General features: G+C 45.8%; 1 protein-coding gene across 2 annotated transcripts in view; it reads right to left on the bottom strand.

Moving 5' to 3' along the window:
- Positions 1–23,337, bottom strand: part of C1_1H19orf38 (chromosome 1_1 C19orf38 homolog) — a 134,105-nt gene extending 110,768 nt beyond the window's left edge. The window contains exons 1-2 of one of the 2 annotated variants that reach the window (XM_078658052.1): positions 23,238–23,337; positions 8,662–8,697 (exon numbers count right to left, since the gene is read on the bottom strand). In XM_078658052.1, the coding sequence (XP_078514178.1) occupies positions 8,662–8,697; positions 23,238–23,268 (67 nt within the window). In that variant the 5' untranslated portion in view covers positions 23,269–23,337. The remainder of the gene's footprint in view (positions 1–8,661; positions 8,698–23,237) is intronic. The other variant, XM_078658061.1, reaches the window with a different exon arrangement.
- Positions 23,338–25,825: the final 2,488 nt, after the last annotated feature.

The following is a 25,825-nucleotide window of genomic DNA, read 5'->3' on the forward strand; positions in this document are numbered from 1 at the left end:
GTTGACCCTGTGCACAGAGGTTCAGTTATTCCATGCCTCACAAGGGATACTGGCCTTAAACTTGGTGAGAAGGCAGGGCAGGCCTTGGGAGCTGTGGAAAATTACCACTTTTGTTGTAGAATCTTACAGAGTCTGGAGGAGCTCAGGATCAGCAGACCGGTCGACTTAAAAGTGGTGCCTGTGAATGCAGGGGAGTGACTCCTTCACTCCAAGGGAGATTCCTTCAGGTGTCTTTGATGCCCACAGACCTTGGAAGGTTCCTGTGTGGTGCGCATGCACAGATGATGCAGCAGACTAGAAGTGAGCCGAAGTCAAGCCCAAACGAAGTCCAGCGAAGCCCAGAGTGTCCAGACGGTAGAAGTAGATGTGGTGTCTGATCTGAATCTTGTCCCACAACGAATCTAGGGACCCACCCACAGGTAAGCCCTTAAGTACACTTAGGAAAGGGTTGGGACGATTCAGGGGAACCTCCCAGTGGAGGGTCTGGACAGTGGGGAGGTTACTCCAATGCCCTTTGTCCAGTTTTGCACCAGAGCAGAAGCCAACAGCTCCCAGAGCTGGTTTGAACTAGGACTATGCATGGGGATACTAAATGTGCCCCGCATACAGACTGAGTGGCACTGGCAAGCGCACCCATCCTTCCCCAATACTCTAAATCGTGCCTGGGAGTTGGTCAAACTTCCCTGTGACAGGATGCCTATTGTTATGCCTTCCCCTGCTTGAGCTTGGCACAGAATCATGTCTCTGGTCAGCAGCAACCATTTTGTGCTGTCTGGGTCAAGAAGGCAGGTACCGGGAACAGTAGGAGCCTAACGGAGAGCTCTTCCAGTGCTTGGAATCATACCTCCCACACCATTTACGGTGTGGGGGTATGATTCCAACATGTTTGATACCAAACATGATAGGATTCGTTGCAGCCAGTTTCGAGATGGTCATTGCGTAAATACGCGATACCCCTCTATATAGTATATGATTGCTTCACTTACAACCCAGGAGAATTGGCTCCGTAGGCTGTAGCGGTATCCTGCTCATGCAGGGGCACCCTCACACTTGGAACCAGGCACCCTGCCTTCAGGATTGATAAGGCCTGCTATAGGGGTGACTTATAGGTTTTAAGTACAGTGACCCCAGATATAGGAAACCTATATCGGTAGTAAGTGGTGCTTGCACCAGCTTACAAAGGCTGCAATAGCAGGCCGGTAGTTCCATTTTGAATGGTCTCCCATAGGTGGCATTATGCATGCTTCTGCCCATGGGGACCTCTGGGTACTTATGCCCTGGGCACCTTAGTACCATATACTACAGACTGATAAGGGTACCCCAGTATCCAATCTGGGATGTACCTAGGTACTTACCACAACAATTTAAGGGAGAAAGCAGATATACTGTGGTCTTGATTAGCAGGATCCCAGTCAGACTGGTCAAAAACAGCTTAGCTCCAGGCAAGCAAAATGGGGTTAACCATGCAGAAGGATCCTACCTTTCTAAAAGCATGCTAAGACCTCACAAGCGGGAAAGATCAAGAAAGACAACACAAGGTAAGAAGACAAAAATAGATTTTTTTTGTTTAAAATATTTTATTGAACAAAAGCAGAGATAATGTTTAGCAAAACAATCATGAGTTACAATCTTGCCATAGAACACGTACATTACAGCAGTGCACCACAATCGCATTTACAAGGGGGGATTAGGTCTGGTCATTTCCATATCTGCTGAGGGGGAAGTACACAGTTCGCCTCTATAAATATTCCACTGTCCCCATTTCTTATCCCAAACACCAGGACATCCCCTGATCTTGTAGACCGTTTTCTCGGACAACATGCACACATCCACAGCGGTCACCCACCTAATCAGGAATGGTTTAGATGGTGAGCCCCACTGCATAGCTATTTCACGTTTCAGTAAGAGAAAACCCAGAGCCGCCCATTGCTGTTCTATTGCAGTTAGATCTGTGGGGTCCCATACATTGAGGAGTGCACATTTGGGGGTCAGATGGACAGGTTTTCCTATTGCATCAGTCATTTTCTGAGTGGCGCGTTTCCAGAGGCCTTGAATCACTGGGCAATCCCACATAGTGTGGTAGAAGGTACCAGTTTGACCACAGTTACGGAGACAGAGGTCAGATGAGCTTCTACCAATTCTAGCCAGAAGAGGAGCGAACATGTATGTTCTGTGCAATAGCTTTAATTGTATAAGTCTGAATCTGTGATTGATAGCTGATTCGCGCGGGGACATCAACGCCGCCTGCCACTCAGCCTCATCTAAGATTCCGATGTCGTTCTGCCATTTATCTCGTAGAAGGTGGAAAGTGTTTGGCATGTTGTTACATAATTTACGGTAGGTGTAAGATATCGCTTTGGCCTGGATGGGTTCTGACAGGAGTCTGTCTTCGAGGGGCGAGGATTGTGGGAGAGAAGAGAGGTCAGGGACGTTGGCAAGTATGGCATGTTTAATTTGGAGGTATCGGAAAGCTTCAGAGTGGGCCAAGTCATGTGCCTTTTGTAGCTCTTCAAACGTCAACAATTTGCCCTTGCGAAGCATGTCACCTATGGTGGATATGCCAATTGTGTCCCATTTGTCGAAGCCTCGATAGTGACATAGGGTGCCAAGCTTATGCGAAGTCCAAAGTGGGGTGGACAATGTGAGGGTGTTAGTCCATCCGAGTCGCTTATTCGCACGGTGCCAGATTGTTATAGTGTGGGACATCGGGCCTATATACCGGGCACGGGAGTGTTTGCCATACAGAGCCTCGAGGTAGCCCCCGCGGCCCGTCTGGAATCTCTCTAGGTGAAAAGCAGGGTTCGTGGGTGAGCCATAAATCCACGAGTTAGTGGCGACCAATTGAGTAGCCCAATAGTAAAGTCGAACATTGGGAAGGGCAATACCTCCATCGTACCATCCCTGTGTAAGTGAGATGAGAGCAATGCGGGGAGAACCGCCGTCCCATAGGAGGAGGCGAAGGTCTCCTTCGAGTGAGTTGAAGTAGGAGTCGGCTATGGGAAATGGACAATTTTGTAGGGCATACAGAAATCGAGGGAGTGCTAGCATTTTAAATAGGGCCGCTCTACCTGGGAGAGAGAGAGGGAGTGTTCTCCAATGAGAGATGTCAGTATGAAGTCTCTGAAGTGGGCCTTTTAGGTTGCGGTCATGAAATATTTTGGGGTCTGGAGTGACAAAAATTCCCAGATATTTAAATCCGTCCCAGGCTATTTCAATTGAATAGCCTCGCGGGAGGGGTGGGGGTGGGCCGCGTAAAACGTACAGTATAGATTTAGACCAGTTAATGGAGAAGCCCGAGTATTTGCCAAAATTGGTGATAACATGTAGCAGGCTGTTAAGGGAGGACCTGGGGGAGGAGACGTAGACGAGAATATCATCTGCGTATAGCGAGATCTTGTCGATCGTGTCAGCATTCCATCGGAGGCCGCGGATGGAATTGTCAGTTCTGATCCAATGAGCCAGAGGTTCAAGGGTGAGTGCGAACAACAAAGGGGACAGAGGGCATCCCTGTCTTGTACCTCTGTGTAAGGGAAAGCGCCTGGACGTATGCCTGTTGACATAAACTTGACCCCAGAGATCAGTGTATAGTAGTCGGATCCACTGAATGAATTTGGGACCAAAGCCATAGGAGTACCTCGAAGAGGTACGACCATTCGATAGAATCAAAGGCAAGTGTAGCGACAAGGGAGAGGATGGCTGCATCTACCTGAAGATGTGGTATTCTGCTCATAACGTTGTGAACCCGACGGAGGTTAAGCGCTGTATTGCGGCCTGGCAAAAAGCCCGACTGATCCTCATGTATCAAGGTGGGGAGGACAGTCATGAGTCTGGTAGCAAGGAGTTTCGCTAGGACTTTCACTTCGGCGTTGATGAGAGAGATTGGTCGGTAGGAGCTGCAGTCATCAGCCGGTTTGTTGGGCTTACGAATGACCACTATTGATGCCAACCGCTGGTCCAACGGTAGGCATCCGACATCGCGGCTCTCCTCAAACATTGCTTTGAGGTGTGGGAGGATCTCGCCCGCCATGCCCTTCAGGAACTCGACAGGGACACCATTGGGGCCCATAGCTTTACCTGATTGGATGGCAAACAAGGCATTTCCAACCTCCTCCGCCGTGAGGTCTGCCTCCAACTCCTGTACGTCAGGCTCAGAGAGAGTGGTAAGTCTCATCTCGGCCAGGAGTAGTTTAGATTCTTCAGCGTTGTAGTGAGCTCTGGCTGTGTAGACACCTTCTAGGTGGGTGGCAAAGGCCTCTGCTACATCACCCGGGTCCGCGACGGTAGAGTGGTCTGGCAGGGTCAGTTCTGGGATCCAACGAGATCCCTGCTCACGTTTTTCAAGCCATGCCAGCATTTTACCTGTCCTGTCCCCCAGTTCGTAAACGCGATGACGGGTCTTCAGGAGCTTGGCTTGCGCCTTCTCAAGGGCCAATGCTGTGTATTCTGGTTGTTTCGCGCAGAGGCGGGTCGCCGTTTCGTCTGTGGGGTTTGCATTGTGGAGAGATTCCAGGTTGGTCAGGTCTGTTTCTACTTGTAGTAGGTGTTCACTTTGTTTGTGGATGTAGCCAGTTTTTAGGGCTAGCGCCTTACCCTTAAGCACTGCCTTGTATGCCTCCCATATAGTTATGGCTGATGCCACAGAGCCCACATTTTCCGCAAAGTAGTATTCTGTATGCTCTAGCAAGCAGTCTTTTATGTCAGGGATTTTTAAGAGCCATGACGTTATGATTATGGGGCCGCGTGTCCTCTGACGGTGGTGTGTGAACTTCACAGTGAGTGGAGAGTGGTCGGAGATCCCTCTAGGGAGCCCTTCCGGGTGGCGAAAGAACTCCAGATCAGTGGTAGGAGAGAACAGGTAGTCTATACGAGAGCTGCTGTTGTGGGCGTTGGAGTAGTATGTAAAGTAAGAAGTAGTCGGGTGAGACAGGTGCCATAGATCTTCGAGCCCCATTGTTTGTGTGAAGTCAAAGAGGTCTGAGCCCGGCTTATGTGAAGTACGCTGGGGGTGCCGATCTTGAGCGTATTTCATCGTCATATTGAAATCGCCCCCGATAAGCAAGGTTCCTTGTGGGAGATCTAACATTAAGCGCTGTAGGGCCTGCAGAGCAGCTGTGCCTAAGGTCGGAGGGATGTAGACCGAAATGACATTCAGCGGTTTGCCTTCCCAGGTGGCCTCAAGTACAGCGAAGCGACCCAAGGGGTCGGCCCACGTTTTTATACACGTCAGCGCCACATTCCTCCGAACCATAATTCCGGTCCCTCTGGATCCCGAGGTGAAGCCTGCGTGTACAAGTAGTTTATAGCCTCCCCGGTGTAGTGCTTGGTACGTGTTACCCATTAAGTGGACAAAAATAGAATTTGACTTTCTTTCGAAGCAAGCACCACCAGCCCCACTCAGGTAAGCGTGGAAATCATGCGCTTTGACGTTAATGACTTCAAGCTCAAAATCTTTACTCAGGTACACAAAGTTTCCATAAAAGCACAAACATATACAATCAAAATAAATAAATACATAATAATATGCAATGTATAAAAACAATCTTTTAAAAAGGATCTTTGTCTTCAATGTAATCACAACTCTTAGTAGCATAATCAATTAATCCAAATTAATTGGTATTCATAGAGCTAGGAACCTGCACGTCCGTTCAGTGCCTATGTGAAGTTACCTCTTTATCAGAAAGTTGATATAACATATTAAAAGCTACCTTAAAATCAATAATATTACATCTCTTTTTACGGGAAATAAGAACTGTTATTATGCACTGAATGAAAGCCACTAAAAGAAAATAGGAAATGAAGTGTGGTTTGCCCAAATCTCTCATCACAGGGGCAAGGTATTAGATCAAGATTTCTTTGAAAACCCAGGCGGAAGCACAGTAGGTATTTGATTGTTCCGGCCCTATATCGGAACATTAAAGTGCGCCCACAGTGACCCGTTTGTCCGAACGGATATCTTGTGACTGGGCTATCTGTTGTCCTCTTCAGATAGCCTACCACAGTCAACTTCCTCATCTCCGTAATCATTCTTTTAATGTGAGCTAATTCATACAAAGCTTGCTGAAGATGTTTTTTGTTATTTATGGACCCTGAGCACTCCATTGGTATGTTGATGACTTCTACCGCATACATTACCTAGTCTTCAATTTTATCTCCATGAGATTTTGTCCTTTAACAATGGCAGTGGGCATGCTACGGGGACTTGGATGAAGAATGCAGTGCTATGATCCAGGAATCATTTTCATAGCACGAATGATGTCTCATCAGATATTGAGTCGGATCATACATGACTCTTTTTCCTTAGCTGTTGAAAACCAACAGCGTGGTCAAAGAGTTATCTCAAGTGCTGCATGCAGCCGCGGCCCCTGCAGTTAAGAGCGGTGGGCCGGGTGTGGGAGGGGATTTCGAGGGACTACGAGGAGGGAAAATTAATTCTATATTTAATTTTCCTTTGTCATCGTCCACCTAAGTCCCCCCATCCGGCCCCAAGCCCTACCGCTCTTACCTGTACGGGCCGCGACTGGCTGCATGACATATCACTTGACACCCATCAATCAACATGATACTGTGTGCCCAACGTTGACAATTACGTGAATGGGCGTGATGTCCTACAGGAGTCATTTCCACTCACTGCACAAATGATGTCTTGGCTGTGGTGGAGAAAGAATCTACTACAGGTGTGGACTAGCCGTGGCCCGTGCAGGTGAGAGCGGTGGGGCCAGGTGTGTGGGGGGATTTCGACAGACGATGAGGAGAGAAAATGTATTATTTATTTAATTTACCCTAGTCATCGTCCATCGAAGTCCCCCCACCCGGCCCCTCTGCTCTTACCTGCATGGGTCGCAGCTGGTGTAGGCCAAGCCCAGCAGTTTATAAGAATGTTCCCAAGTGCTCCCTACCACAAAACAGATGTATCACTAATGTTTCAGAAATCCCCTAGACATTTGTTTGGAAGAAGAAGCATTTGTGGAGTGTACGACTGTCAGTCAAGCATAGAAGAGATTAAATAAGACGATTTTCTTACATTTTAAAAGAAATGAGGCTCCTATAAGATCAGATGGAGTTCTAGAAGGTTCTCTCGATATTTTCTAGGCACCGGGCATTTTTGAAAAGAAAAGCCACTGCAGGGGTAGTGCTATATTCACAAATGGCGCCAATATACAAGAGTTGTAAATGTCTATACGTGGAGCACCATATTGATATCATTATTGTACAACAACACACACATACACACACAATTCACTGAACTCACAAAGAAAGGTGACTGTTGCAAGTGTTCACATCCTTATGTTTGCCTACTCGTCTAAGCACCGCATGCAGTATACAGGCGCTGGTATGGGAAACAAGTGAATTTTTTACATTTTGTTCCATAAACGTGTTCCCTGCAATATATGCCCTTTCTCCCCCACACTCTAAGATCTGTTCATAGTTTAGTGCATTTTGTCACACTTACGACAGTACATACAAATGAATAGAGTAGGTGTGATTCAGATGTAAAGATAGGTGTGAAATTGCAGTGTCAAATCTTTGTGAAAATCAATTGACTTAAAACGGTGACTGGTCCAACTCAATTCACAGCTAAGTCAATGCACAAAAAACATCTAAATACAATTTAAATGTTGAATATCGTTATTTAAACTATTTATAATAAGTAACACACTCAATGAGGGCAGAGAAAGGCAAATACAAATTAAAAAAACAGGAGTGTGGCTATCAATAGTGAAGCAGGTGCAGTGGCACCGAGACCAGAGGGAGTGGGGGGCCTGCTGTCCCCAAATATACTTTTTTTTCTACCAAACTAGCAGTCGAGGCCTATTTTCCTTGCTTACAGTTGAGCCTGCGGTACGTTTACCAGGCCCCGTTACTTGCCAGTCTGAATACAGTGAAGAAACCGGTATGTGGCTTGTAGAGAAGCAAGCTCTCTCCACACAATAGCATGGATACTACTTGGGGAGAATTATGTTGGACTGTTTAGAATATTTGGTAGAAAAATGTGTAGGGGTAGTTGTGGGGAGAATGATGAGGGCTTGATGAAAGAGCACCCGCCATGCAAGCAGGGACGTTTGAGGGAAATTAAACCTCCGCAAATCTTCAATCAATTCAAAATGGAAGGCAGTATGTGGAAGCCTCAGCCTGGACGGAACATACCTAGCGCTCTGAACCGACCAGTTCATTTATTAAGATGCAGCTTTAGATGAGCTTGCGCGGAATTAAATGAACCCAATGGAATGTGGTTTAGATGAAATGCGTGCACTGAAATAACATAGCCGTTTCAGCACACCTGCACTGCATTTCCTAGCCCCTCCCCTCGACTACACATGCGTTTTGGACGTATGGTGCGTGCAACACACACCTTTTGTTGCGCAAAATACGCACTTTGAATGAAATGCATGCAGGGCTATTTCATTCATGCTTTGAGCACCAGATTTAATGTACACATGCACGAGGTGCGTCTTTTTGAGGGAGTAAGCTAGGTTTATTTCTCGAGAAAGCTTGGCGAATCAGATTATATATACGTAACCTACACATCGCACATGCAAAGTAAATTAATAGAAGACGCATATAGATCTGTATACCAAACTGCTGTGTGTTGCAGTAACCCAATTCTGGCAGGCGGTACCTTTAAAATGTCCAAAGTTGCAATAAATAAAATGACAAACCAACCTGAAGCGGTCCCCCGAGGCATCCCAAAGACGACACCTAAAGAGATGGAGAACAGGACATGTTTATTGAAAATCAACAAGAGGATGGCTTGCGTAAAATCTAGCATACACTTACAGTGAGATGCGCCCTTACATTCCTAGTTTTAAGTAGAGCCCCGTCATGTTTTCCGTGAGCATGCAGTTTCACAAGATCATGGCATGGCTACTCGTCATTGTGAATCATTCATACCACGCCCGTAGTTCCCGCACTTAGGGCCTTTCTGGGGACTTCCTGTATAAACCAGCCCCTGTGTACTGTGTGCCGTTTAAATTGCTGAATTTCATAACACACATCGACAACTGCTTTTTTAAAGCTTCGGTAGCCTGTGTACCTGTTACCCAACTCAAGGGTGCCCATTTTGTCGAGCTCGGAAGGTTGAAGGCTGAATTGGCCATAAAGGGAGTCACAACCACTTACCAACAGGTCTTTTGCGTCCCTCAGCGTTACTTACTTCCACAGGCAATCTGAGGTTTCGTTTTCATTCCACCTCGGAGAGAGAGATGGTCTAGAAGGCTTCTTGAATTATGCAATGCTGTGACCCAGGTGCGCAACGGCCATTGGGCTCAAAGTGCTTCAGTCAACCCCCACAGCCCCCCCCCCCCCACTCCTGTCGTGTGTGTCTGCTCGGCTAAGACAGCTTCCCGGGCACACACACAGCCGCACCTGAGTACTTAGTAGGTCTTTAAAAGACCATTTCTCGCTAACGAGGCTTTGTTGTGTTTTCACCCATTCTTAGAGCCCCTGCATCTCCACCCTGCATATTGCTGAAAGACTCAGCCCCCCCCAAACTTTTAGTAGCCCCCCCCCCAATTTGGCTCTAGTTGCGCCTCTGCTCTGAGCACACTTGCCACATAATCGACCACCTGCTGCATAATTTCCCAATTGTAAGACATTCAGGGAAACGTTTCTAGCTCGAACAGATCAAAAGTTTCGAAAAGCTGCGTGTGGAATGCATTGCTTAACTGGCGACCTTCAATCAGCTGGTTCCACATTTAAGGACTAATGAGGTGAGAATGTTTCTCGAATCGTGTTAATAGCTCACATTGGTAGGCTGGAGAACATCCTTTGGTCTGCAGCAGGGAACAAACATCTTGCACATGTAAATGCAATGCAAGCATTGTGGAGAAAAGTTTCCCTTTTCACTTATGAAAATATTTTGTTTTAGTAGGCCTGGGTGTAGAAATTCTGCTCCACTTGTGGCATTTGCGGAGTTTTCCTACTCTGCATAGCGCACAGAGTTCCGAAAAACTCAGGGCCTTATTTATGAAGGCCTTGCGCCACCGGTGCGTCACTTTTAAAATGGAAAAAAGTGACACACCAGTGGCACAAGGTCTTCATAAATAAGACCCTCAGTTTTTCCCTCACTCACGCTTGTCAACGTTAAGTTGGTGAGTGCAAGCACTTACTCCAGACCACCTCCCAGCGAGATTTCTCAATGCAGGAGGTCGCGGATGCCCGGTAATGTTGTTGTTGAGAATCTTTCAGTTCAAGTTGAGTAAGCTATCACTCGAGTAGAGCATTTACTCAAGCAAGCATCTACTCAAGAGGCAGAAAGAAGCAGCGCCCTCTTGTGCTGGGCATGGTGCCATTTGCGCTGATTTTCCAGTGCGGAACAAACACCCGGCACTAAACATCAGTGCGAACAGTGCAACCTAACGCACTCTGCCACTTGCGGAACTCTGTGTAGTGCGGCGGAGATTTAAGGTCACTTCACGGAATTCCGCATAACTCCAAGAACTCAGCCCAGGCCTAGTATTCATGCAAATTAACAGCAGCTACTTGACAGCCGCTAAGGCAGATGAGCGGTGTCCCACTGCTCCCGCAGCAGTATAAAAAAAATTATAGTAATAGAAGTTATTTCTGTTATTATCATATCTTTTATTTTTCAGCGAGGTTGGATAGGGCTGGGACTCCGTGACGTCCGGGAGGAGGCATGGTTTCTGCACTCCAAAGTGTGCAGGACTGCTTGGCCGGCCCTCTCGGGTAGCCAAGCAGGCCTGTGCATTTTGCATGTTTCCCACCAGGCCGCAATTACACAGCCTAGTGGGGAACATGCCCAGCCTCCCATTACCCATCTGAGTGCTGAGCCACGGCACTCAGATCAATCACAACGCTGCATTGCAGCGTTGTGATTGGCTTAGGGGAGGGAGCCTAGGTGCTTCTGGCAGAGAGACGCTGTCATGACGTATGACACGGAGGAGAGACGACTCAAGACCCAGCAATAAGGTAAGTGTTTTTTCTATTTTGTAAACCCTCCTCCTCCGCATCTCCCTCCCCCTGCTCCTCCTCTCTTGTTCCCTGCCAGCCGCTACAGGCTACTTAAAGGGATCACTCTGGCTTTAGAAGAATCCTAAGTGCGTTTTTTTAAGTTCTGAAGCTTTGAATCTTAGGGCCCAATTTAGAAGTTTTGGCGGACAGGGTACATCAGTCGCAATGGCGATAAGTACCCTTCTTGCCAAACTCTCAGTCCACAGCCCTAATTTGAGTTGGGCGGACTGCCAGCTTCACAGTGCTGGAGTAAAATGTAATCCATTGGTGTAAACCTTCCTCTACCGACCCAAGGGAGTACTGGCCGTTGAAGGTAAGCCATTCAACAATCCACCCTATTTAGAGTGGGCGGTCAGATTGTTTTTTTACCATGCTGTCGGATAAAAATCGAATTATGCTGGAACCAGTGGTTTTTTCTCTTCTTAAAAACAAACTCCAGTTTTGGGAGTCTGTTTTGGAAAAGAAAAATCTTCTAAAAGTTTGGTATAAGCATCCGTCATCAATGATAGGGGCACACCAAACTTGTAAACAGCTCTGTATGAACTGCGGTGATGACAGTTCAAATAAAACCATAGAGTTCACTGCAGTGCCCAATGTGAACGCTAAGGGCCAGATGCATCAAGCATTTTTCTTCACGCAAACGCGTGCGATCACAAAAAATGCTTTTGCGATGCATCACACCCAATTTTGCAATTCAGTAACCTGTTACCGAATCGCAAAATGGGTTTGCGATCCGCTATGGGGAAGGGGCGTGTTTACGGTGTCCCTTTCAAATAGCGAATCCTAACAGTATGCATGAATGTTTCGTGACCGTGAATGCGGTCGCAAAACATTTGCATATTACCACCTACTTCAAGTAGGTGGTAAGACATTTACATTTGTGAATGTTTGTAAAAGCATTTTTAAGAGCAGGTAGTGTTCCCACTGACCACTGCCTGCTCTTAAAAAATGAAAAGAAACCTTATCATTTTTCTTTTTGTAAAGCATCTAGTTTTCCTTTAAGGACAACGGGCTGCTTTACAAAAAAAAATTATTGCTTTATTTAAAATCAATCACAGACATGGTGGTCTGCTGATCTCAGCAGGCTACCATCCCTGTGATTTTTGCGATTCCTAGGGGTAGGCAAATTACGGCCTACCTCATTAATATTCATAAGATAGGTCATTTGCGACCCCTTAGGAATCGCAGAAAGGGTACTGCACACTTTCATGCATGCTGTTTTGCGGTTCCCTAATTGAGAATCGCAATGAATCGCAAAACATTTTCTTGATGCATCTGGCCCTAAATTTAGAGGATGGACTAAAGACAGGGTGGGGGACGTAAAGTCTTCCATCTCCCTGACTCCCTTTACTCCATCTGCCAAAGTCTAAATCAACCGCTTAATATTTAAGTTAACAGTAAAGCCTATGAACAAGCGGTAGAGACCTTCGGCCTTGGGAGTGGGCAGTTTCTACACTATCAGGGGCTGCGCGATGTAGCACGGTCAATTTGGGCTCAATACCCGGAGGCACCCCCAATGACCCACACTTTAAATGTTCTGCTATCATGCGGCAGAGGACGTAGGCTCATTTCCCTGCTATATGCCGCTATGCGTAGGGACTAGGCACCGACAGTGCCTCCGGCCTGGGCAGCTTGGGAAGCAGATTTGGGCACGCCGCTGGACCAAGGGCACGTAAGCGCATAGGAGGTCTAACATAGAAGGTCTCATGTAATGCACGTTTTTAATTGATACATTTTAATTTCCTACACCGTACCTACCTTACGCCAGTCATATTGAAGCGTTATTCGGCAGACAGGGGGATAGTTGTCCCAGATGCAGCGCAGAGAAGGTGGTTTTCCTGCACTTAGCCTGGGACTGCCCGTTAATTAATTGCTTTTGGGCGAGCATTGTAGAGTCCATCTCTGCTGTTACGGGGCTCCGTATTCTTCTGACACCTTTGCACTGTTTGTTGGTGCTGGTCCCTAGGCCGAAGAAACGTAAGCTGTCCTATAGATTATTGCAATTGATGTTAGTGTTGGCTAGACGCAGGGTGGCTATCACCTGGATGGGACAAAGAGCTCCGGAAATACACACATGGCTCAAGGATGTGAAAGAATGGTCCCTAGCCGAAGAAACGCATATGCAGCGCAGTAGGAGAGATGAGAAAATACAGGAAGACCTACTTGCCTGGTGGGCTATGTGTATTACGGGCTTGGGAGGGGGGACAATCTTCCCACAGTGATTCAGAGGGGAAGAGCGGCGAGTTATTTTCGCCGCAAGGATCAGAGTCGGGTGAGGAGGCTAGGGGAGATTCCTAGGTTGTAGGCGCTACAATCTATAGTGCAGGGTCTGGTTGTTTACTCACGATGTTGCTTCTTGTTTATATGATAATTTTTTGCTATGCCTCATGGGTTTGCGCGGCTCTGGGTGACTATATCCAGCATAAGTGCCATAATGAGTAAGTCGATATTTGTACGTGTATTGTTTTGATGCCAATTGGGGGGGGGGGGGTTGTGTAACTGTAATAATACAAAACTTGAAAATAAAGTTTAAAAAAAACCAAAAAAACAGTAAAGCCTGCTAAGGCTATACGCTTAACTTAAATATGCTATCTGGAGGTGGGGCTATTAACTCTTTATTACCAAATAAATATAAATCCTCCATTCAACCACTGCTTACACATTTTTCTTAATATTTACAAGTCCTGAATGTATTTCTGGCAATAGTGCCTTTTTTCTTTTCTTCAAAAATTATTTCTTTTGAAATCTTACATGGCATGCTTTTTGGTGCTGTAGTTTATTGTAGCCTTCTGTTCTTTTTTTGATTTACAACTATTGTTATGATTTAATTTCTGAATCCGTTAATTAATTCAAGAGCGTACAACCCCTACAATTGGACTTTCTAATTTTCTGTAGTATTTTCTTCATCAATCATTTAAAGAAAACAAACAATCATTTAAGAAAACATATCTTAAATATGACAATTTTTATTTTTAAACAGACATTATTTTATTCCAAGGATCATCAATTTTATTGCATTTGAGCGTGTTAGGTCCCTATCAGATTGAAGCCTTCCAGACAGTGCTGCGATCTGATTGCTAAAGACTTCTTGGGGATATTCTGAAATCTAACCTAAGAATGCATTTGGCCAATTGCTTACCATCGGCTTTGTGGTTTGTACCTCAGATTTGCTTGCTTTCTATTTTCTGGCTTTATTTGTTTTTGGCTGGCCAGCATGTCTTTGTCCCTCCCGTAGTTAAACTTTAAAAAGGGTTAAAATATAAATAAATGAAATCCACTATATATCTAATGCTATTAGCTGCAGGAAAGTGCTATGTGCTTTTGTGACAGATCTGAGAGATTAAATTCTGCCTTGGTCAGTTAAAATTTGCCCCTGCACACCATACCAGTTGTAAAACAATACAGTGTTCATATCGATCAGTCTTCAATTGAGATAGAAAGAAATGCTAGACAGAAGCAGAAGAAGTGATTTTTATCCTGTCACATTTGCTGTGCATTCAAATACAGAGGTCGAATGTCAGGGTCTCTCTTTTGATTAGGAATAGAGTTACATTTTCTTTCTCTGACTTCAGAGTGAGAGGATTTATCTGACAATCTGGGGGTGTGAAAGGTAAAGCTTTTTTCTAGTACACAACAACATTTAAATGTCCGTAAATGAACTGTGCAAATATTTCAGACTATCTCAGAATTAGAAAAGCACAAATGTAGCAGATTTTTTTGTAAATTCTGAAGTCTGCTGGAAACAAATATTTTTAATCTGATCAAAAAAATCAATACATAAGGTTTTGCTATTTCTACACATTATCGTTTATGCGCTGTATAGTTATAGCAATAACATTGTATGCCTGTGCAAATGTAATGGTCAATTCCAAAATATATTGTCTATAATGGCAAGGCACTTCCACACCATGCATACTCAACTCTATGCCACTCCACCCTACACCACTTTACTCTATGCCACTGTACGCCCCTAAACTCTATGTCACTCTATGTAACACTACACCACTTCACTCATTTCTATGCTACTCTACTCTTAAGTCACCCTACTTCACTCTACGCCACTCCACTCTATATCATTCAAATCCACCCAACTCTACTGCACGCTATGCCATGCTATTTCACTCTATGCATCTACTCAACTCTACACCAATCCACTCTACAACACTCCTCTACGACACTCTACAACACTTTATGACACTCCACTGTAGTCCACTCTACACCACTTTACTCTACTCCACTCTATTTCAGTCTACTTTATGACCCTTTACTCCACTCTACAACACTCCTCTATGACACACCACTCTATTTTACTCCACTTCATTCTCAGCCGTGGCCCGTCCAGGTAAAAGTGGTGGAGCCGTATGGGGGCTATTACAACGGAGGATGACGAGGGAAAATCTATTATTTATCTAATTTTTCCTCATCATTGTCTGTCGAAATACACCCCAGACAGCCCAACCGGCCCACCATCCTTACCTGGACGGGCTCCGGCTGTTCACTCTATGACACTCTATGACACTCTACTCCACTCTACTCTATGCCACGGTATGACATTCCAAGACACTCTACACCACTCTACTCTATGACACTGTAGGCCACTCTACGCCAGTCTACTCTACAACACTTTATGCCGCTCTACTCTATATTCTACTCTACAATATCCCACTTTACGACACTATTTGTCACTCCACTCTACGTCACTCTAAGTCATTCCACTCTACGACACTCTATTCCACTCTGCTGTACGCCACTCTACACCACTTCATTGTGTGCCAATCTATGACACTCCATTTTACGACACTCTATGTTACTCTATGCCACCCCCCTCTACTGTACTCCACTTCACTTGTTTCTACTCTATGACGCTCCACTCTATGACTCACCACTCTATTCCCCTCCACTCTATGCCAATATTTAAGACTCCACTCTACCACATCTATGGCACTCTACGCCAATCCACTCTATGCCATTCTACGATACTTTACCATATGTGACTCAACTTTACTACAATTTACGATACTCAACTCTATGAAACTCTATGCCACTCCACTCTACTGCACTCCACGACACTTTACTCCATTCTACGACACTCCATGTTTTGCCACTCCACTCTATGGCTCTTTACTCCACTCTATGCTACGCCACTCTACTCTACTCTAGGACACTTTACTGCACTCTATGCTACGTCACTCCACTCTACAGCTCTTTACTCCACTCTATGCTTCTCCACTTAATACCTCTCCACTGTTCAACGCACCACTCTACGACACTCCACTCTACGTCACTTCACAGCACTTTTCACCACTCTCCTCCCCTCCACTCCACTCTATGATGCTTCTCCACTCTACAGCAAATTATACAACATTCCACTCTATGACACTTTACTCCATTCTATGCCCTCCATCACACACCCCTCCCCTCTACATCCCTTCACTCTACCCCTCCATTCTACTCCCCTCCACTCTATACCACTTTATGACACACCGTGACACGATATGACACTCCACTCTATGCCACTCCACACCACTCTACAACACTTTACTCCCCTCTATGCCACTCCAATGTATGCCACTCTACTCCACTACACTTTGAGCCACTATGCTCCATTTTATGTCACTCCACTCTACTCCACTCTTTGACACTTTATGCTGCTCTACGACACTTTACTCGACTCTGTGCTACGCCTCTCCTCTCCACTCTACTCCACTACACTCCACAACACTCCCCTCTACGATGCTCCACTCTACAACACTCCACTCTACTCCACTCTACGCCCCTCTACTCTACTCCACTTTAGTTTACCACACTCTGCCCCAATCCATGCTGCTCGACTCCACTCTGTGCCTCTCCACTCTACTCCTCTGTATGATACACTATTCTATGACACTCCACTCTACAACACTCTACATCACTTTAAGCCACTTCCCTCTATAACACTTTACTCCACTCTATGCCAATCTATGGCACTCTACTCCACTCTACTCCATCCCACTCCACTCTACTCCACTCAATGACAATCTACGCCTCTCTATTCTATGCCACTTTACTCCACGGCATTTTATGCCCCTCTACACGACTCTACTCTACCACACAGTACACCACTCTATGACATGCTATGGCACTTACTCTAAGCCACTCCACTCCTCTCCATGCCACTCCATTGTATACCACTCCATATCACGCCACTCCACTTTACGTCACTCCAATCTACGCCATCACACTCTCTTCCACTCTTCACTCTATGACTCATCAAGTGGCAACCCCCCATACAAGAGACGCACTGTGAAACAAGCCCTCATCACCAGTCAACTGAATTACGGCAATGCCCTCTACGTAGGAATCGCCGCACACCTCTTACAGTGACTTCAGGCTATACAGAAAATCACAGCCACGCTCATCCTCGACCTTTCCTGACGAACCTATGTCACACCCCATTTCAGGAAACTCCACTTGCTCCCTGTACAGAAGAGATGCTAATTCAAGCTGCTGACCCACACACACAAGGCTCTACACAACCAACTACCTGCCTACATTAACCACCACCTGAACTTCCTCCAACTGTCGAGAAGACTATGCTCCACCTCCCTTTCACTTGCTCATACTCCTCGCATCTACCGAAGCAGAAGTGGAGGATACTCCTTCTTCCACATTGCAATAAAGATCTGGAACAGCCTCCCCACGCAGACCAGACCAACACCTCACTTCCCTCAATGGCCCTCAATACCTGGCTGTTTGAATAAGCCTCTGGGACCGGCAAGTGCCTGGCTACCCTATTGGGTGATAGCCACGCTTTAATAATCCTGATTGATTGATATGACACTCCACTCTACGCCACTCTACTCTACGCCACTCCATGCCACTCCACTTTACGCCACTGTATGCCACTTCACTGTATGTCACTCTATGATACTCCACTCTACAACACTCTATGCCACTCTATGCCATTCTACGCCACTCTAGGCCACCCCACTCTAAAATTCTCCATGTCACCTTATTCCATTCTACAACACTACAATCTATGACACTCCACTCTACACCATTGTATGACACTCCACTCTACCACATCTATGCCACTTCCCTCTATGCCATTCTGTGATACTCCACTATATTTGACTCTACTCTATTCCACTCTACGAAACTCTATGCCACTCCACTCTACTACACTCCACGCCACTTTACTCAACTCTACGACATTCCATGCTAGGCCTCTATGGCACTTTACTCCACTCTACGCTATGTCACTCAACTCTCCTCCAATCTATGCACTTTACTGCACTCAATGCTACGCCTCTCCACTCTACAAAACTTTACTCCATTTTATGCCTCTCCACTTTACGCCTTTCCTCTCTACCCCTCCACTCTATGACACATCACTTTTCGACCACTCCCCGTGACTTTCCATCGGTCTCTGCCCATCCACTTTGTGACTCTTTTACATTCTATGACACATTCTATAAAACTACACTCTATGACACTTTACTCCACTCCACTCTATGCCCCTTCACTCTACTCCCCTCGGCTCAACTCTCCTCCATTCTACACCACTTTATGACACTCCATGATACTCTACGCAACTTCACTTCACTCTATGCCACTCTACTCCACTCCATGCCACTCTACTATATTTAATTCCACGTACATCACTCCAATCTATGCCACTCTGCTCTCCTACACTCTATGCCACTCTAATTTATTCTACTCCAATCTACGACACTCTACTCCACTCTGCACTTCGCCACTCCACTCTACTCTACTCCACTCCAGTCCAGTCCATGACACTCCACTTTATGATACACCACTCTATTCCAAGGTGCCCCTCTACTCTACTCTACTGCACTCTACACCACTCTCCCCCACTCTAAACTGATCTTCTCTACTCTACGCCTCTCTACTCTACTCTACTCCACTGTACGACACACCACTCTATGACACTACACTCTATGACACTCTACAACACTTTAAGTCACTTAACTCTATAACACTCTACTCCACTATATGCCACTCTACTCAACTTTACGACAATTCACTGTTCTCCACTCCACTCTATCCCACTACACTCTGCTACACTCTACATCACTCCACTCTACAACACTGTACTCCACACCACTCTATGTCACTCCACAACACACTATGCCACTCTACTCTACGACACTGTACACCACTCTACGCCACTCTATGACACGCTACGCCACTTCACTCTAGGCCACTGTACTCCTCTGTACTCTACTCGACTGTATACCCCTCCACATTACGTCACCCCACTCTATGCCACTCCACTCTACACCTCTCTATGACACTGTATGGCACTCTACAACACTCTAAGCCATTCCACTCTATGTCACTGTGCGCCACTCCATTATACTCCATGTCATTTTACTCCACTGTATGCCAATCCAGTCTACACCACTCTACGCGACTCCACTCTACGACACTTTATGCCACTCCACTCTATGTCATTCTATGACACTCCACTCTACGACACTGTATGACACTCTTTGCTACTCCACTCTACGACACTCTGCAACACTCCGCTCTACAATATTCCACTCTACATCATTCTACGCCACTGTAAGACACTCCACTCTATGACACTCCATGCCACCCTACTACACTCTATGCTATTCCACTCTTCTCCACTCTATGCCGCTTTACAGCACTCCACGCTATGCCACTCCTCTCTATGATATTTTACGCTACTCTATGCTACGCTACGCCACTCCACTCTACTCCTCACTGGTCCGCTCCGCTCTATGGCACTCCACTCAATGCTACACCACTGAACTCTACTCTACAACACTTAACACTTTGCCACTCCACTCTAGTCTATGACAATGTACTCCACTCTATGCTCCTACACTCCACACCACTCTACACCACTCTATGCTACTCTATGACAATGTACTCCACTCTATGCTCCTCCACTCTACACCCCACCACTCTACACCACTCTACGCCACTCTATGACACTCTACGCATCTTTACTCTATGACCCTCCAGTCTACGACACTCTACAACACTCCACAACTCTCTATTCCATTCTGACACTCTATTCCCTTCCATCCACTTCCCTCCACTTTACACCACTCCATTATACACCACTCCAATCTACGACCCTCCACTCTCTGCCACTCACCACCACCTGTGACACTCCACAGCACTCTATGCCACTCTACTCTACACCACTCTACTCTACTGCACTTTATGCCATTCTATGCCACTCCACAACGCTCAATGCCACTTCACGCCACTCCACGCCACCCCACTCTACACCACTCTGCCCCTTTCTGTGCCACTCCAATCTACAACACTTTACTCCACTCTGTGCTATGCCATTCTACTCCACTACACTCCATGACACTCCACAACACTCCTTTCTACAACACTCCCGGACATTTTACGTTATACCACTCTACTCTATCCCACTCCACTGTACTCCACTCTACACTATGACACATTACTCAACTTTACTCATCTCCATTCTACACCACTCCACTCTATGCCTCCCCACTCCACAACACTCTATGCCACTCTACTCCACTTTATGCCCTTCCACTCTACGCCCTCCACTCTACTCCAGTCTACACCACTCCACTCCACAACACTCCACTCTACTCCACACCACTTTACTCCATACCACTCTACGACAATCCACTGTACTCCACAACACTCCACTCTACTCCACCACACCCCACTCTACTCCACTCTACTCCACACTACGGCACTCCACTCTACGGTACTCCACAACACTTCTCTCCACTCTACGCCACCCAAAAATCCTCCACTCCACTGTGCACCACTACAGTCAACGACACTCTACTCCTCTCTACGCCACTCCACTCCACTCTACACCACTCTCCTCTATGCCACTAAGGTTTAGCCATGCTGAACAGGAGCCATGCTGGTGTACAACATGGCTAAAGCACAATGGCAAAACCAATAGCTCTTGCATAGGCAAGAGCTATTGGCTTTGCCAATGCTTGTTTATTACTTCCCTTTATCCTCCTTTGGATTTTGGACTCATGAAGTATTTAATGCTCATATAATTACATATATTACTCCTCCGTTATTAATTTTTGACTTGATGTGTTTTAATCTCTTTCTTTGGAACTTAAAAAGTTTGTGAAGTCATCATTATGACAAAACAATCCGGTATATAATTTTATCATAATTTAATTTATAATTCCGTATCCCATGGATTCCATATTTCTATTATTTGAGGCTCCGTCCCTGGAACAAAGGCCGGCGTGACTTGCTCTTCGTAGTGGGTGTGGATTTGTTCCAAGGACAGAGACAGCCCGTAAGGCAACACACTGCCATAGTGAATGTAATGCATCCCCTGAGCTGAATAAAAAAGATGCTACAACAGATTTATATGTTTTACACCAGTGCTTAATCTGTGCCAGTGTTGCCGGTGCTTGGCACTGGCACCTTTTTCTAAACACTGGCACATATTTACCCACCACATGGTGGCCCTGTTTGTCTATTTTTTTAATCACAATTCCTCAGTGGCAATTTAATATATAAAAAAAAACCTAGAAAATAGTTACTACTGTCACTAGCATTTGGCAGTAGTGGCAGATGCTGGGGCGGCGTCAGCTACAGTGGACTGCCAAGAAATATTTTGGGTCCCTGGCACTTCACTTTTTACAAATTAACCACTGTTTTATAAAAACTACATTACTCTGGAAGGTAGAAAGGACAACTGTAATAAGAATAGTACATGCTTCAGTGTAAGAAAAAAATTACCTTTAAAAGTGCTTGAAATGGAAATATTAATGTGAGGTTCTCACTAAGCAAGAGTAACTGCTTGCTTCTGATAAGTGTTGCTGGTCTCCCATTAAAAACATTACACTAATGCAAGTGCAGGTACTCTCACTTTTTAAGAAGAAAGAAGCTCAGAAACTCCTTACCTGACAGTACCTACCCCTTTTATGGCTTTTCTTTATGCTTATATAGACAACCTTGCCTCAAAATGTGGTTTTCCCATCCCACATAATTTAGGAGCACCAGATTATCTCTAAAGTTGTATGCCTACAAAAACGAGGCCACGAACGCTGAAACAAAGTATTTTAACAAATAGGCCTTTTAGCATTTGTTCTGTTTGGAAAATAATCATTTTTACGCACTGGAGTGGAAAAACATAGTGCTTTACACTGCAGGTTTCCACGTCTAAGTACAATATGTTACCTAATTTCATGATCCTACATTTACTGGCTTCAGAAGGATAGAAGGCTGAGTTGGCCTTGCCATGATTCAAACTCGTGACCAGCAGATCAAACAACTTGTCGGCATCTGCTGGCTTCATTGAGCCACAAAATATTACATGTCTTTGACGGAACATGTTTACATATAGTAAAAGCAGCCTCTTTGAAAGTAATAATGAAGAAAGAAACATAAAAAATACAGCTTTCTTGCAATGTAGATAAATAGTGCCCGGGACTCAGGCCTACGTGTCTAGAAAAGACTTTGCTACTAGCCTTATATTTAGGGCTCTCGGTTTTATTTTTATTTATTTTTTTATTTTTTTTTAGCCTTTCCATCCCTATGCATCCCTATTTATTTTATGGCCATTCCATTGGTATTTATCCATATTTTATTTTGTGTTTTGATAATAAATGGCGTCGAAAAAGGGTGCATTTTTTATTTAATTGATAAACATGCGCTCACACATCACTGCCTGTCTCGTTTTAGTAACACTACGCCCACAGGTAAATATTAACATTATATACAAATATATATATGCCCGTATTTAAAGAAATGCCATCTTGTTTCATTAACTCCCCATGCTATCTGCTCAGCTGTTGGCCTGGAATTCACCATGAAGGACACCATTGAGAGTCGCTCAAAAGAAGTACTATTTTATGTATTTTTCCACTTTTAAAAATAAATACAGACAGGAAACACATTGTTTGTCTGTCTGTATTTATCTGTCAAAATCAGTAAAACCAGAACATGGGAGCTTTACTTATATTATGCAGAGGGAGCACAGAGAGTGACCCCGGGCACCGACCAGGGATGTTTGTGCGTCGGAAGGTAGAATTAGGAAACCTCGCTTTAACACAATTTAGGAAAACAAATGGAGAGCTCATGGTGCATGTTTACTTCCGGGTCTGTTAACCCGACCGGCATCCACGTACATGACGTCGCCGTGTCTACTGACCTATAGACTGAATGCATAAGGGGATCATACCCAGACCTTCTCAACCAGTTCCCAGTTCAATTAATACAAAGTATGGGGGCCTGCAATATAAAAAAAGAAAGAAACATACCGAGGTATAGCAGCAGAACTGATCGTAGCATCGCAAGCGTGGGGGCAGTGGTCCCTGAATGTTGTGTATGACCGGGACACGCCGAGGACCCGTTTGCCAGCCTCTGTGGTAGAAAAGGAGAAGTTGTGTTAGGCAATTTTTCTGTGTTTCTTGAGGATATGAGTCACTAACAGGGGCTGAAATGATGTGGTATTCGCTTTCATGTTCTCAGTCGCTGGCATTGACGGTAAAATCTAGTGGGTGAGCAGGGGCGAAGTGTATGGGGTTTGGAGTAAGTTTATCAGAACATTGTCGGTCACTCAGAGCTTTCATGTACCCGAAATGTATAGACAATAACAATCGGAAATGTTACACAAGCAAAAAAATAAGATGCAAGCCAGAACAAAAACTATGAGATTTAAAAAACACTAAAAAACGATTAAACCTAAATAAAACAAAAAGTAAAAAAAAACGTATTATTGGTGACTATCTCAATTCAAGGAGTAAAAGATTATGATTAAACGTAAAAGTGTGGTTTCGCAGCCGTGATTGTCCAAGTTGGTGTAAGGAGGACCCTCAAGACCGACTAATCATGAGTGAGTTTGGCCTCCACAATGTGACACTCACTGTCCAAGAGGGAATCACGCGGTGTCTGACAATTGGGCAATACAAAGCGCTCCAATATAACCAAGCATTGAAAAGACACAGCCCGCGACACTTTGCTCAGTCTGGGATGGATGAATTTGAGTAGGAAATCTTTGTTGTGAGGAGAGACAGTGGTTTGCTTCAGGCCACACAGTGTCTGTGAGTGAGAACCAGACTTCCACGTGGCCTTGAGAGTGACAATTCCAAGAGCCACAATTCTACCAATGCCACAAAACATGTCTCTGCCAGAACTGTTCAGAACCGCTGCAGGATGGTTTCAGAATCTGCCCCAAAATATACATTTTTCCATCTTCACGGAATTCTGGGGCGGTGGTTTCCTTCTACACAAAGGGGTCAGTGCCGGAGCCTGCCTCACACAAGCCAAGCCTCCTAAAAAGTAGATGTTAAAAAGATATCCTGTGACTAATTTGACTCAAATGCGGTTATATGTAATTCGAAACAAATAGTTTGAAAAATAATTATTGAGAAAGTAACCAGGAAAACATAGGAAGCAGATTGAAGCGTACCAGGAGGTTAAACAAGCATTGGCTTAGCCAATAGGTCTCGCATTTGGGACCTTATAAGTGTTTAGCCATGCAACAGTGGTGTTGTTGCACCAAGGATATTCTGCTGCATAACTAAATACTTATAAAGGGTCCAAAAAGCGAGACCTATTGGCTATGCCAATACTTGTTTGTTTTTTGCTGCAATTTTGTTTAAGTTGCCAGATCTACAATAGCTGGACATGGTTTTTGTTAACAGTTCTTTTCATCAAATGAACTTGTTTTCATTGCTCTGAATGTTGTTTCCATTCTGGTTATAGGAAGCAGTCATTCCCGGGGGTGTGGGGGCTGCCTAGCTGTGCGCATGCGCTGAACTTTGCAAATGAGAAAAAGCCTAGTGCAGGCGCAATTTACAAATGTGGAGTGAGTGAGTCCCAAGCAGCATGACTCACTCACACAGGAGTTTATGCACTGCACCTGCATACTCAGCATGGTTTAAGGAAACTCGACCCACTCCCTCCCAGGCATTGAACACATATTTACCAAGAAACTCTGAGAAGAAGCAGCCTGCTGCACTGACGGCTGGTGGTGTGTGTGTGCCTGGTGGAAGCGTGCACTGATGGCTGGTGGTGTGTGTGCCCGGTGAAAGCGTTCACCGACGGCTGGTGGTGTGAGTGTGCCTGGTGAATGCGTGCACTGACGGCTGGTGGTGTGTGTCTGGTGGAAGCATGCACCGACGGCTGGTAGTGTGTGACGGCTGGTGGTGTGTTTGCCCGGTGAAAGCGTGCACCGACGGCTGGTGGTGTGTGTGTGCCTAGTGAAAGCGTGCACTGATGGCTGGTGGTGTGTGTGCCCGGTGGAAGTGTGCACTGACAGCTGGTGGTGTGTGTGCCTGGTGAAAGCGTGCACTGATGGCTGGTGGTGTGTGTGCCTGGTGGAAGCGTGCACTGACGACTGGTGGTGTGTGTGCCTGGTGGAAGCGTGCACTGACGGCTGGTGGTGTGTGTGCCTGGTGGAAGTGTGCACCGACAGCTGGTGGTGTTTGTGCCTGGTGGAAGCGTGCACTGATGGCTGGTGGTGTGTGTGCCTGGTGAAAGCATGCACTGACGGCTGGTGGTGCGTGTGCCCGGTGAAAGCGTGCACTGACGGCTGGTGGTGTGTGCCTGGTGGAAGCGAGCACTGACGACTAGGGGGGTGTGTGCCTGGTGGAAGCGTGCACTGACAGCTGGTGGTGTGTATGCCTGGTGGAAGCATGCACCGACGGTTGGTAGTGTATGATGGCTGGTGGTGTGTTTGCCCGGTGAAAGCGTGCACCGACGGCTGGTGGTGTGTGTGTGCGCCTAGTAAACGCGTGCACTGATGGCTGGTGGTGTGTGTGTGCCCGGTGGAAGTGTGCACTGACGGCTGGTGGTGTGTGTGCCTGGTGAAAGCGTGCACTGATGGCTGGTGGTGTGTGTGCCT

Source organism: Lissotriton helveticus, chromosome 1_1 (genome assembly GCF_964261635.1).
Source record: "Lissotriton helveticus chromosome 1_1, aLisHel1.1, whole genome shotgun sequence".
NCBI classification, from domain to species: domain Eukaryota; kingdom Metazoa; phylum Chordata; class Amphibia; order Caudata; family Salamandridae; genus Lissotriton; species Lissotriton helveticus.